Source organism: Amblyomma mixtum, chromosome 8 (assembly GCF_055824585.1).
Source record: "Amblyomma mixtum isolate Tamu chromosome 8, ASM5582458v1, whole genome shotgun sequence".
Lineage (NCBI taxonomy): Eukaryota > Metazoa > Arthropoda > Arachnida > Ixodida > Ixodidae > Amblyomma > Amblyomma mixtum.
Window position 1 is genome coordinate 61,700,703 of NC_143019.1, and position 13,719 is coordinate 61,714,421.

The window sequence follows — 13,719 nt, forward strand, 5'->3', positions numbered from 1 at the left end:
GACATTTAGTGAGACATTGTCCCTTGGTACGCCTCCCGTTTCTGTGCGAAGGAAAGTTCAGTTCACTGCAGCAATGGGGCTCTTGGAGGGGTTTAGACACCTAACTTTTCGGTGTATGTTTTCTTGTTTGTAATGGCGCGCAAGGCATTATTATACATGGATTACCACCTGGTATTCTCCCACGACTGCTGAATAATTTATAAACGAATTTATTTTGTGTGTTGTTTCAGTTTCAACAGCCCAATGAGGACTGTGACGTCAAAGTGTGGTTATCGGTCGCGTGAGGCATGAAAAACGACATCATAATTGCTACCTCCACATTCGTTGTCATTCCTGCTCTTGAGGAAGGCTGGCTTCAGCGCTGTAGTGAATTGAAACGATAAAGCAGCGAATGTGATTATATCAACGTTTTTCCATGCCTCGCGTGACCTATAAGCCTCGTGTTGACATCACAGCCATCGTTCAGCTTTTGAAACTAAAATTGAAACAGCACGAGAGAAAAATCGCTTATAAATTATGTAGCAGTTGTAGGTGAATACACAATGGCACCTCATGCGTAGTAGTGCCTTCCACGTCATTGTAGAAAAAAAAACATGCCACCAAAATTAGGTGCCGATACTCCTTTAACATGCCTCAGCAAAGGTAAGTGCATGTAACTGTTCTGCCATGTTGACTGCGTGCATTTAAATTGCACCGTTGCACACACTGCAGCTCAAGCAATGGGCTTTGGGGTGTGACTATGCTCTTATGGTCATTTTTTAACCGCTCAGACGAGGACAGACTGGATGTGCTTTAGCGCACGTCCTGTCGTGTTTTTTTGACCTCATCTGTTTCTTTTCTGTGGTGCTAGAAAACCAGCCAGACCAACTTTCCACGCTGACTGTTTTGCATAAATTTGTACTAGATTCAAAAGTGAAAGTTTGAAGGTTTTACCACTAGAGCTTTGAAACTTTTTCGAGAAATCCATTTGGAAATTCATCTTACAAAATAGAGAACATGCATTATCTCTCTGTTCTCTCCATGTGAAGCAGTGCCAGTGAACTAGCACTACAGCAGAGTCGATTGTACGAATCTCGCAGGGTTGCGAAAAATATTTGTATCATCCAAAGCAAACGACCTGTATGCAGAGGTATGGGAAATGTATTCAAGAGATTTGTTCACAGCCACACGTCGCCGCTCGCTGATTACGTTGTCTGCGATGCACTGGTCGTGTGCCACAGTTCAATGCCTGTGGCGCATACCAAGCAGCTTGCAGTGTACAGGCAGCGCTTGGTGATCAGAGGACGTGGCTTGTGCATTTGGATCATCCCCACAGGCACGGAGTGTTCAGCACTACCAAGATTCTTTACGTTGTAGACAGTGCACTCTGGCCAGGCAATTTTACCTATTCATATCATCCTCATATTCGCATCAAATGGGATATTATCATCGAAGTTGTACTGCAGTTTGCGCTTGTGATGTGTGTAAAGGATGTCAGCGGGGTAGCTACCATGTGAACCAGTATGTTGTATGAAATATGGTGACAGATTGTCAGTTAATGCGGTCGCAAGCCTCTTGCATGTGTACTGTGGTGGCCAGGTTTGCATTGAGCCTGAGTACACTGCCTTCACTGCGTTGTAAAGGCAGAATCATGCAGTTATGTGGCAGACAGTGTTTAGTTCTCAGCGTGTTATGTTCAAAATCTGAGCCGTTTCACTCCCCCCCCCCCCCCCCCTGCCCTCCCCTTATTTTACTTCTAAACCTGACAAGACTCTTTTAATTAAAAACGCTTTTTTCCCAGACACTGCCTTCAGTGTCAAGTGTCGCCTCTCAAGGACATTTGAGCACGTTTTACAACAACAGCTATTGTAGCTAAGGCATATTTTCTCTTCCCCTTCCCGTATGCTCTCGTCATTCGCTGGCCAAGACAACGTGAGCAGCTGTCCAAATTATTGTGAGTTTTTTTTTCTATGGGATTTTGATCCAGGATTCTAGCCTCGGGTGTTGATATCCCCCCTGCGGTGTATCCACGGATTGCCTTTTTACGATTGCTGACTATGTAATCTGCTTTAGTGTGCGCGATAGCCAGTGCCTATCGCAACCTCCTCTGCTGTTTGGGTCATTCTTGTCATAACTGACGCCGCGGTGATTAGTCTGTGTTCTCCATTAATTATTGTAGCGTTCATTTTTCCTTTTCCCATGTAGGTTGCATCTACAAATGCCACTCTGTCAGGGTCTATCTTTTCCAGTTTTCTTTGCAGTGCCTCTGCCCTTTTTTCTCTCCTTTTTTTTGTTGTGTCCGGGGTGCATGTTTTTCAGCAGTGACGATGTGTGGGTTGTCCTGCTGCCGCATTTCTACTGTTTTGTCCCAATATTATTCTGGCTGTATTCCAATTTTACAGAGTATCTTTCTTCCTCCCTTTGTTCTTTCTAGTCTGCGCTTTTGCGGTGTAATAGGCTTCCGTGTATTCTAGGGTGTTGTGTAGCTTTTCTAGGGCCCCGTGGAGGTGCTTATGGATAGGCGCAATGCCCTCTTGACGCACCTCCTGATCATTCTGTTTATTAATTATCTTTTTCCACTCTTCTTTTGAGGTCTAAATATGGATAGTCCGGAAAGAGTGAATCCGCGGGACATACGCTAGTTCGCTGCCAGCGGATGTCCAAACTGAGAAGGTTGGTTCACGTAAGGTAAACTTTGATCATTGCCTAGAAAAAAAAAAAACTTCCGGCAGATAAGGTAGACACTTGGGCATGCTGGTTAGACATTATCGGTGCAGCGCATAGGACGAGAAGAGACACAGACACAACGCTGATGTCCGGCAGATGTCTCGTCAACATCCAGTCTGGGCCGCGGATGTTCGTATCTAAACAGGATGTCCGGCGGATATTCGTGGTCCGTTGGGTAATGCTTTCGCATTAATAAAGCGCAGCGTTGTCGATGCTAGCGCAACGGGACAACACAGTGCTGAGTAGACAAGGCTCCCTACGTGTTATGTGTCCTGTCGTCTGCTAGTGTCGTCCCGTTGCAATGCAAATTACCCTTTTTCAAACGCCTTTTCCGAACACTCCGCACGTCTCCTCATGCAGTCGATGACGCATAAGGACGGCATACTCGTGGAGAAAGAGGAGAACGATCAAGACGAAATGCCAAGGTGGAAACTGAAACTGAAAAACTATGCTGATTTTCTATTTCGTGCATTTGCTTACTAATGCCCCTGGTGGAGATCAGTGGTGGTTCATTATCTTTCTTTAGCTTCTTTTTTAGTGACTTTTCCAATGTGTGAACACGAACACGATTTAAAAGCAGCCTTAAAACGTACAGCCTGTTAAAATATCACGCTAAAAGCGACCAGCAAGCCAAGTTTTTTTGTAATATAAGCATTTTCCTTTTTATTGCTTTTAAACTCTAGACCTGCCTGCTGTGTCTATGCGGCTCTGTCCAGGCGGCTAGTGTGTTTCTATTTCATGCATGTATTTCATGGGCTGCTTGGCTTTTAATTGATCGAGTGTGTAAAATCGAGGATGAATTTTGCTGCTCACGTTCTTTCTGAGGCTGTTTAGGATTGTTGACGTAATCCAGGTGAGGCCTCTAAACAGTTTCGCGATAGCATCGCTTTGAAAAGTTCGTTTGTCTCTGCAGTGGACAGAAAAGCCGACTCGGGACCCCGAGCGCAACGCGAGGCCTAGGAATATTTGCCCGCCGTGAGCGGTTCTGGTTGAAGGCGCAGCGCCTTTTCATCGTACTGTCTGCGCGGCTTTAGCGCGCCTTGTGACCGTTAGTGCTCCGTAGAGACTTTTCGGGAAGCGCAGAAACGGTGACCGAGTTTGTCGGTTCGAACACTGCTGCCTGGTTCAACCGAAGAGTACCCATCAGTTTTACTTGGAGAGACTTTCGATTTGGAGCGTAGAACTAAGACATTATATTGATGGAATGCGTAGCATCCTACCGAAATCAAACGTTCAGGAATATTCCAAGGCCACGCTGAGATTGGCGCATTCACTTGATCTTTTGGCATTTGCAGATCGCTTTCTGAAACCGATCTCTGGTTCGATGGAGGTCCCGCTTTCGATGACGGGTACACACATCTCCCACGAAACCGTAAATTATTTTCATTTTAACGCGAGAGCTATGCGGCAGGACTTGATGCGAACGATATATGCACGTAAAATAAACATACGGGATAACGAAGACAGCGTGAACTAAAAGATAATGCGGCTGCAAAAGCTGTCGGATCATGATGCGCTCACGATCGGACAGCTTTTGCCGTGAAGATAAACATTTTTTCCGCCGCCCTGAGGCCCAGCATGCAGCTAACAGGTTCGTTATGTTATTGGCACATGCCAGTGAAGGCTGGTGCTTCCAACCCCATAATGAATGAGTGGCTTTCGAGTTGACATCCCGTTTCTGGGGACAGTGGAGCTGTGCTCAATCATCAGCCCATGTTTTCCATTTTAACCACGGAAAAAAATCTCGAGATTGTGTCATCTTCAACTTTTCTTTGTCCTGGTTCTTTTGTTCATCATTTCGCACTTCAAGAAATATTTTAAAGGAATCAGAAATAGTAATAATAATAGTATATAACTATCGCCGGCTGTGCGTGCACTCGAAAGAGGGATTGTGCTTGGTTAAGTAGTTCCAAGTTGTCTTGTCCATGCCATATGCTTGGCTAACACAGTGTTCAGTTTGTTTTATAACCTGGAAAGGCACTGCTCTTTTACAGATACATTGACAAGTCTGCCTCGTGGAGATAAACTAGCAAAATAGGGCGTATGACAACAAGAACAGCAGGACTTGATAAATGCGAGATTGGCACCTGTTGTGTTGTCCACTTCCTCTTGTTGCCATCCTCTTGCGTTGCGTAAACCTGTACACATTCCCATTTACCCGGTTCTTGATCCTCTTTGGCACCTCGCAGGCGGTTTGCTCTCTTGCCCCCTTTTTGTCGTCGATGCGTGTGCACGGCCTGACGGCAGGGCTGGTGTGAAGCGATCTCCGGCGGACATGTTCTTCCAGTCTCGCTCCTCGCGTGACAACATGTGGCACGAGGCACGCAAGCAGGAGCGCAAGATCCGTGGCATGCTCGTCGACCTCAAGAAGAGGGCTGAGCGCCGCAAAGAATTCTATGAGCGCATTGTGAGTCCTCTTGGTTTCGACGTCTGCAGTCATTTTTTTTTTTTTAAGCAGTACAGTACAGCATACTGTGTTTACTCAAGTAACACTTGTTGCTGGTAGTCACCGCAAAGTTCTACGTATAAACGTTAGCAAAAAATGAGACATTCACAAGAAATGTGGGCAAGAAGCGCATTGTCTTGTTCACATTTCTTGTGAATGTCTCGTTTTTTGTGCTAGCGTTTGTATTTACTGCAGTGGAGTGTAGACACAACTGTATGAGGGTCATTTTTACTAGTGTGATACAAAAGAAAATTATTCAGTTATTTAATAATGCTGACCCAGTTTTATATTACAAAATTATACAATACAAAGTTTTATTGCCTGTAAAAAAAAAACATTACATTTGATTGAACGTGGTTTGTGACTGCCATGTAGTATTGTTTATTGGTGTCAATATTATGTTGGATCAACCATCTTGCAGACAAAAATGTATCTGCGTTCTTTGAACCAGTGCCTCTGTTTTAACCACTGCACCTAATTTTTTGGGAAAAAAAAAGGTTGCAAACCAAAGACATGAACATACTATCTTTTAATTTTGTTCAGTGCCTGGTTTGAGCTTTTGTTTTTCCTCAAGTATGAACTATAACAAGCCCAGGAATAAGCACCGTGTGCCTCATTCTGCCAAATTGCAGACCCAGCTATCATCTCTTGGTCAGTCATACTCTGCATGTGTGCAATGATTCCACAACTACCCTAGTAGATTAACAATCCAGACACATTTTTCACCACTCGTGCTTTTCTAGAGGCTCGTGTACTGTGCGATGTGAGTGCACGTTAAAGAACCCCAGGTGGTCGAAATTTCCGGAGCCCTCCACTACGGCGTCTCTCATAGCCTGAGTCGCATTGGGACGTTAAACCCCATAAATCTAAACCTAAACTCGTGCTTTTCTTTTTCACTTGCTCTCTGCAAAACACTACTGCTTTGTCATCATTCCGTCTTTTGTCGCATACTATTGGCATTGATGATATGACAGAAGCTCTGCATTGGAATTTATGCCCCCTGCCAGTCTAAAAAGTGTCGTGTAGTGGCTTCTGATGGCTTGTGTGATTGTTTATTACAGTATTCTGTGTCTGCCTGACGGTCTGATTGTGTCTGCTGGCGCCTACTGCACAGGAGAGCATTCTTTAACTTCAAATTGAGAGAAAGAAATGAAATTTAAAATGTGATAATGTACTGTGGATTGGCTAAAGTTTATGTGAATATGCATCAAGGGCAAATGGTGACTTGTATGACTGAGCCATTGTAGGAAGCCATCAATACTTCTAAATGGGGTGGCATTAAAAACTTCATCACGGGAAAAAAAAAATGTGTCGTAGGACAATAATTCAGAGTGTCTAAGAATGCTCGGAGCATGCAGATCAAGTTCCCGCGGTAAAGAGACGAGCTCAGAATCCTCTTTGTGCACCATTAAGTCTGAGGACGCCATTCGGCAGTGTATTCATTGCGTTTGGCTTTCTCGCAGCTGCGTTTTTGTTGAGCTTACCTTCTGTGTGTGTTTTCTGTTGTTACCTGTGCAGAAGCAAGACCCGGCTCAATTTCTTCAGCTTCATGGGAGGCGCTGCAAAATTCACATCGACCTGGCCATTGCACAGGCAGCCGACAGCCCCGCAACCATGTATGCTTCCATTACTTAAAGGGGCCCAGAAACACAATCTTAGTTAACTGTTTTGCCTGTTGATTGCATACAGTGAGTTATAATGGTGCTATTAGCGTCGGTAATACCGCGTATATTCCGTTTTTTAATATTTTAATGTCCTCCCAAAAACAACTTCATGGCTCTGATGGTGTCGCCACACAGTGGCGGGTTTTTAGCAGCGGATATGACGTCACCTGGCGCAAGCTTGATGACCGGACAAACAGTAAATATACTGCAAATTGTGTGGATAAATAGAGACACATTTTGTCACCTGTCTGCGTTTTATATTATATCAACAAAAACAATTTGTTTGTCTTAGATAAAAATCCTGCAAAGCAAGTAAAATAAAAATACACCACCAGGGGCGCTCTGGCATGGAAACGACGCTGCCCGTCTCAGCAAGAACGACTTAGAGAGCAGGCAACCATGGAGTACAAACTTCCGCGACGTGCTCTGGCTGGCTGTTTTGATTGGTTGTGCCAGGTGCCATCATTGGGAGAGCGAAATAGGAGCCAAAATCGAGTTGAGGGCAGCGTTTTGTTTGCTTGTATTTTCAAATTTCTTCACTGAATAACTCCAGTTCCTATGCATCGATTCCTGCAATTCTTTTCAAGTCAGCATCTGTGTGCCATAAAGAATCCACCTGAAGCATAGCCGGTATCTCCCCAAGCAGTGTTTCGCAGCCCCTTTAAGGGTGTCACTTTTTGTCGAAAAAAGAAAAAAGGCCTCAGACCACACTAAATAAACTGTTCTATTATTTAAGTTCAGCACTTGTAAAGCACCATGGAAGAATAGGGCATATGTGAGGTGAAATTTGGTATTTCTTTAATGCTACAGAAATTTGTGTGAACATTTTTGCGAACCTTGGCAAAGGTCTTTGTTTGCTTATTAGTGGTTTGTATAACGGTTTCAGGGGAATTTCAATCAGCATTGTCACTAGAGTGTAATGAAAGAGGAAGAGGGAAGGCAGGGAGGTTAACCAGAAGGTGTTCCGGTTGGCTACCCTGCACTGAGAGAGAAGGATGAGGGAAGGGGTGAGGAGCACAGTCACAATAAGTCATGCAACCATGTCGCTGTCTATTTACGCGGATGATATCTTATGTGGACAACAAGTGTGACGTGTCCCCAAGTTTGTGCGGGACTTCAGAAGGCGGCATCAATATTGATATCTTACCTTCATCTGCAAGGCCTAGATATTTCGACAGAGAAGTGTTTTCTTGTGGCGTTCACTTGGAAAACATTGTCACCTTACACCAAGTGTATAATGTTGTGCTTGGATTGCTTAAATTCTGCCTAGTCGCCCATTTTCTGGTGCATGCTGTCTGTGCATGCAAGGTAGGAGAGGATGTTATTTGGGCATGTTTTTTCACTTCTTGAATGTTCTTTTTAATGAATATTAATTGTATTAAATTATTAGTGCTGTGAACAAATTAAGATTCTCCTGTGAATAGCCTTGAGTCTAATCTTTTTCTAAATTTAGCATAGTTGGCAGTTCCATTAAAATGTGGTAAATTCTGTTATGGTGTACTTAATTATTGAGTGTTTCTTACTTTCTGCGTAAGGTGTGAGGAAATGAAAAATGGCACAAGTGAGATTTATTACATGCTTCTTCTTTGGCCACAGAAAGTTGGCTGGCTTTCTTTTTGTGTAGCAAACTCTGCAGCAAATCGTAAGAACTTTGTTGTTTTACTTCAGGATGCCCTGGCAAGGCAACAGGGACGTCATGATTGACCGCTTCGATGTCCGGGCACATCTGGATATGATACCTGACTACAAGCCTTCTGACGATGTTCCTGTGTGAGCCACTGTCCCATCTTCTCATTTGTGGAGCTCTCTGTCGTTTGACTTGTGATGAAATAAGGCATTGGAACTTCCCCTCCCCCCATCCACCTGGTTGGAAGGGAAGTTTCAGCGTTTTTTTGGACACTAAAATGGTCGTGGTAAAGCAATGTTGACAAAGGTCTGCTGAATGGAGGCTCTGAATGGGATGGGCTCAGTCTGGTCTTCTTTGTGACCACAAGCTCTGATCCATCAGCTGTTAAGCGTTAGCGTGCTTCATAACTTGGGTCTGTCCGCCTGATAAGGGAAAGCTTCATTAGCCGACCGAAAATGGAAAACGCAAAAACTGGGGTGGGGGGGGGAATGATGCGATAGTCGTATGCCACATTGGTAGCTAAAGCTTTACCATCTCCCTTCTTGTGTTCGTCCAATGGCTGTTGCCAGGTTGCTGCCTTGTATCAGGCAGTACATGGTGATGTGTTTGGGAAGGGAAAGAGGCAAATGGATATCATCTTTGTTGGCCATGTCTGGCTTCTAATGTTATCTTTTAGTGTTGTCACGAACAGATTTTATGTGGCATATCTTGGAATTGACGCTTACTGTTGCCTAGGTCAGGAAGTCCTGGTCTGCTGAATGCTTTGCCTAGTCTTATCAGTTCCGCTGATTGCATAGTGAAGCCATCTGTCTGTTCTTTTAATGCATTTTCTTTTGATCCGGCTCTTTTAAGCTTTGCAGTCATTGATAAAAGAAAATAGAAAATTGCCCATAATTCTGTGCAGCTAAGCAATTCATTGCAGGGAGCAACAAATCCGACCAGGCTCTTGTGAAAGTTTGTTGCCCTTGCATCATAGAAATGGATCATCACCGTCATTTTATGACATTGCAGGCTTAAATCCAACTTCCTGAGTGTAATATGACCACACCTTGCTATTGATGGACTGGGCGATGTGTCCGGTTGTCACCTCATTGTGTTTACCATGCTCTGTGGCTCATGAAATGTCTGCAAGAGATGCGCACTGTTTATTTATTGATGATATGAATTTATGCTTTTATGTTGCAGCATTTATCTGTACGGTAATCATGCTGCTGTTGTGGGTTTTTGTAACAGGTTATCCGAGGAGCAGAAAGAAGAAGAGAGGCAGATAAACTATGAGCGCTATCGCACACTTGTCCAGAATGATTTTCTTGGAGGTGAGCACCATCATTGCTTGTGCTTTTTCTTATTGATAAGGCAGTCCAGACGATAAGTTGTTAAAAAAAAAAAGAGAACTGAAAATAAAAGCTGTAGCGCTTGCAAGTAAACTCATGCAAAATGACTGTTGCTTGCTAGTCTTCTTGAGGAGATGGGATGAAATAAAAGGTATGAAAATAAAAGGATGAAAATGAAGGTATTGTCACAAATAAAAAGATAAATCAATGTGCATGTCGTATACTGCGCACAGGTGTTGTCGGTTTCTTGCAAAAGCAAGCTCCCTTTGTGGAAATTGTGACATGACTTAGGCAAGCGGGTAATGACAATGGGAATCATGAGTGTCACAATACAGCTTGCAGTTGAATAGCCTCTGTAGCAGCTTAAAGACGCTCTCATTTGATCATTTGATTGTTAAATAAAATATATTTGTTCATTCCACTAATGAAACAAGTTTTTCACGTGATCGAGCTGCTTGCTTTGCATTGTGGTCCAGTGCCCTGAAATTTGCGTCCTAGATTTTAATGTAGTTTTCTGCACATTGTCCAGCGTACGAGCACAGCACTCAATGTGTTTATCGTTCGCATGTTTAAGTCAAGCTTCTGTGAAGTCCAGCTCCTTTTAACTGCCACTGAGACACGGTGACAGCCTTTTGTACCCTCAGATTGTGAATAAAACCCGTAAACTGTGGCGTTGACCGAACGTTCCTCAGTGGTCGAGGGGTAGCGCACCCGGCTCAAGACTCAAGGAGCAGTGGTTCGACTCCTGGCTCGACCGTTTTTCTTCTTTTCAGCTCAACAGCTTTTCTTTTCATTTTCAAACTGCGCGAAGCAGCAAGTGCAGATTAAGGAGGACACACGCACACACAGTGCAAAACTTCCTAACTTGTATTCGAAGAATCGCAGAAGCCCTTTCCATACTTGAGGAAAACAGCGCAGGAACAGGGACAAGAGAAAAGAAGACGATGGGACAGGCGCTGTCCTGTCGTCTTCTTTTCTCTTGCCCCTGTTCCTGAGCTGTTTTCCTCAAGATGTACCAACTTGCTCAACTCGCCGTTTTCCTTCCCATACGCTCGGCAGCCACCACGCGAACAAACCAGACCAGGGGGTATTAGTATCTGCAGATGAATACTGTATTTGCGATTCAAAGCTGTGCCTCTGGAATTACAAAATGGCGGGAATGTTTCTGTCATTTTGGAATTAGGGAGCGAAAAATTTGCCTCATCTGCAGCAGTTGGTCATTAGGCAAGTGCCAAAGCACCTAATTTTTCAGTGGATTTGGTAAATGCTACAAAGCAGAATAAGGAGAAATTCTGCCTGCCTCAGTATTGTGGTCTCCATGAGTTTGCATCCTGCGTGGCAGGTTATTGATTGATTTATTTATTTATTTATTTCACTTTGAAGCCATATGACACACGTATGGTGTCTTGTGTCAATGTCCGTTCTTCGGCCCCTCTGCAGTGTCGGAGGACAAGTTCCTGCATCAGATCTTCTTGGAGGAGCGGTACGGCCCTGTCGGGAAGCCCATTGGCACGACCGAGGAGGAGAAGAAAAAGTGTGTTTCCGTTCTCGCATTTTGCTCCAAAGCTGGCCGGCGAGACCGAGCGAGTGTCATTCCCGAACACTTCGGTGGACAGTAGTAGCGGGATGCTGCAACTTCCTCTATGATAGGAATTGTTTTTTTCGTTATGAGGAGATTTATAACGTGAAGGACGTCTCGGTGAATGAAAGAATTCATACTTTTGGCTCGTGGTATGTAATGAAAAGTTCGAATTTGAATTTATTGGGCTTTTGACAATACAGCCATGGAACAGAGGCAAAAAGCGGTACGGAGGATAGTATCATCACAAAATACATAAATCACAAAAGAAGCATCGATGCTGTCATCACTTTACAGCACTGCAAGTTATTTTTCCGCAGAGTCGAAAATGACTGCGCAGAAACCTAAAACTAGGGGTTGGACTTTTCGTTTCGTGTTTTAAAAAATTTCGGCAGACTTTTTCCGGTTTTTATTTCAGAACGCAAGTTTGGTTTTTTTTTTGACGAAATTGTTTTGAACGAATGATTTACTAACTCTTTTCGATGATTTAACATAGTGATCCTCTGTGGTCAAAAGTTCCTTAATGTCTAGGCATTTTTGTCAGCACCGACAGTTTATTTACCAGCAGTTAACGAGTTGTTCTTGTGGAAGAAATTGCTATAGTCGTTAAAAGAGTAACTTAAGTTAAACGAGTTAGCCAGTAGACAAAAACACAAATGGAATTTTAAACTTTTTTGGGGGGTTTATTTCATTGTGCTTTTTTTTTTTCAAAATTTCATTTGCATTGGATGTAATTACTTACAAAAACTAGATGGACATGTTATTGTTGGGTTATTGTGTTGGGTTGAGTGTGAGGGGGTCCTAATGTGGTCTGTGTGTTGGCAGTAGCGATGGAACTGCCGCTCATTTGAGATGTTATAAAGAGTATGATACTTGTTTATGATGCCCACGCATGATTTCATGTCAGTGTTCTATATGTGATTAACTTGCTTAAACGACTAACTGCTGTGAGTGATGACAGTGAAAAACAGTGCTTAGCTAGCAAGCGGCAAGGAGGTGAGCTTCCCGGTCTGCAGAGGCTTGTAAGCTAGTGGAGCAATATCTCGTATCACATAGCTGCGCTGCTCATCCAGCAACATCATCGCGTCATCACACCCCTGGCTTCTCTGCGTAGTTAACTTTCAACTTTGACTGAGTGTACCTAACTCGTACTCAAAAGCTGGCTTGGACATCTTTCAGTTTGAAACTGCATTTTGAAAACTCCACTCTGCTTTCTGTTACTGTTTTTTTTTTTTGTTCAAACCCGAAATTCCAACCCGTACCTAAAACACCATTTGTTCATTACTTTGTGTCAAAGTGATAAGTGCCGTGAGTCCACTTTGTTGCAAATTGTGGTGACTTTTTACTGAATTCCTAATAAACGTCGTCTTATCTCTGAGATAGCTTCTCGTTGAGTTGGATTTTAAAGGATTTGTATTCTTTTAGTTGAATACTCATTATGTGGCTGTGCAGAAGTGGCACCGCTCACTAAATGCCGTTTCCTTGCAGGCTTGCTGAGAAGAAGGTAGCAATTGGCTATGTGTACGAGGACAGCACGCCCACTCCATCCACATCGTCCAATCAGAATGAAGAACAGGAAGAGGAAGAAGATAAGGAAGATCTCAGTGACATTGATCTGGGTGAGTTTGAGAGTGCTCCTCGCATGCACTGGTGACGATGGGATATTTTTAGTGCAAAAAGGGATGCGTGGCCCATATGGCACCTCTGGAAAGCTTTCTTTTCATAGCTGTGCGTACTTGTGAAAAAAAACTTGAGGGAACACATAAGCTCCGCTTATAGCTTTAATGGGTCCCTTCAGCGACCTTAGGGTCCTCTTTGTATATCACTTCACAGACACGGACACTGTTCTTTACCTCAAAGTTACATGATGCTTAATCTACCCTTAACTCTTTTGTTACCATGCCGTTGTGCATAGATTACTAGTGATTTATGGATTGAAGAGCAATTTCAGAGCTACTGGGGCCACCGAGGTTTTGTTGCCCCACCTAGTGGGTTGTTTGGACACTACACTTTCGCTTTATTTGTAGTTTGCATCTTTTCCGCAAGGCGGCACATTTTGAAACTCAACCTGTGAGGTTGAGGTTCCGGCATAGCCTGCTTACAGCGCGGCTCTGCACTGGATTAATAGGTACCATGTAAAGTCCCAAGACTCTCTTTGGTAGCTGTTTGGGCTTGTGGGCTTCTACAATACTGTTCTCCTTCGCAACGATGGCTCTGCCACCATTTTACAGCGACAGCTGTTAAAGTCACATTTCCCGGTTTTGGGACATCGGCGTAGCACCAGGCCACTCTGATTGATCTGCATGCAGTGACATTGCTCATGACATTTTTTTTTTTCTTTCCTTCCCTCCTCATTCAGCCTA

The 13,719-nt window shown here is 43.7% G+C and overlaps 1 protein-coding gene across 7 annotated transcripts in view; it reads left to right on the forward strand.

Annotated features, from left to right (window-relative positions):
* The first annotated feature begins 3,393 nt into the window (after positions 1-3,393).
* The window catches only part of LOC149332731 (uncharacterized), a 47,824-nt gene continuing 37,498 nt past the window's right edge, over positions 3,394-13,719 (forward strand). For 3 of the 7 annotated variants that reach the window (XM_089558311.1, XM_089558313.1, XM_089558312.1), the window contains exons 1-7: positions 3,394-3,559; positions 4,896-5,113; positions 6,671-6,768; positions 8,485-8,586; positions 9,677-9,759; positions 11,218-11,311; positions 12,845-12,975. In XM_089558311.1, the coding sequence (XP_089414437.1) occupies positions 4,982-5,113; positions 6,671-6,768; positions 8,485-8,586; positions 9,677-9,759; positions 11,218-11,311; positions 12,845-12,975 (640 nt within the window). In that variant the 5' untranslated portion in view covers positions 3,394-3,559; positions 4,896-4,981. The remainder of the gene's footprint in view (positions 3,560-4,895; positions 5,114-6,670; positions 6,769-8,484; positions 8,587-9,676; positions 9,760-11,217; positions 11,312-12,844; positions 12,976-13,719) is intronic. The other 4 variants (XR_016285251.1, XR_016285252.1, XM_089558309.1 and 1 more) reach the window with 2 other exon arrangements.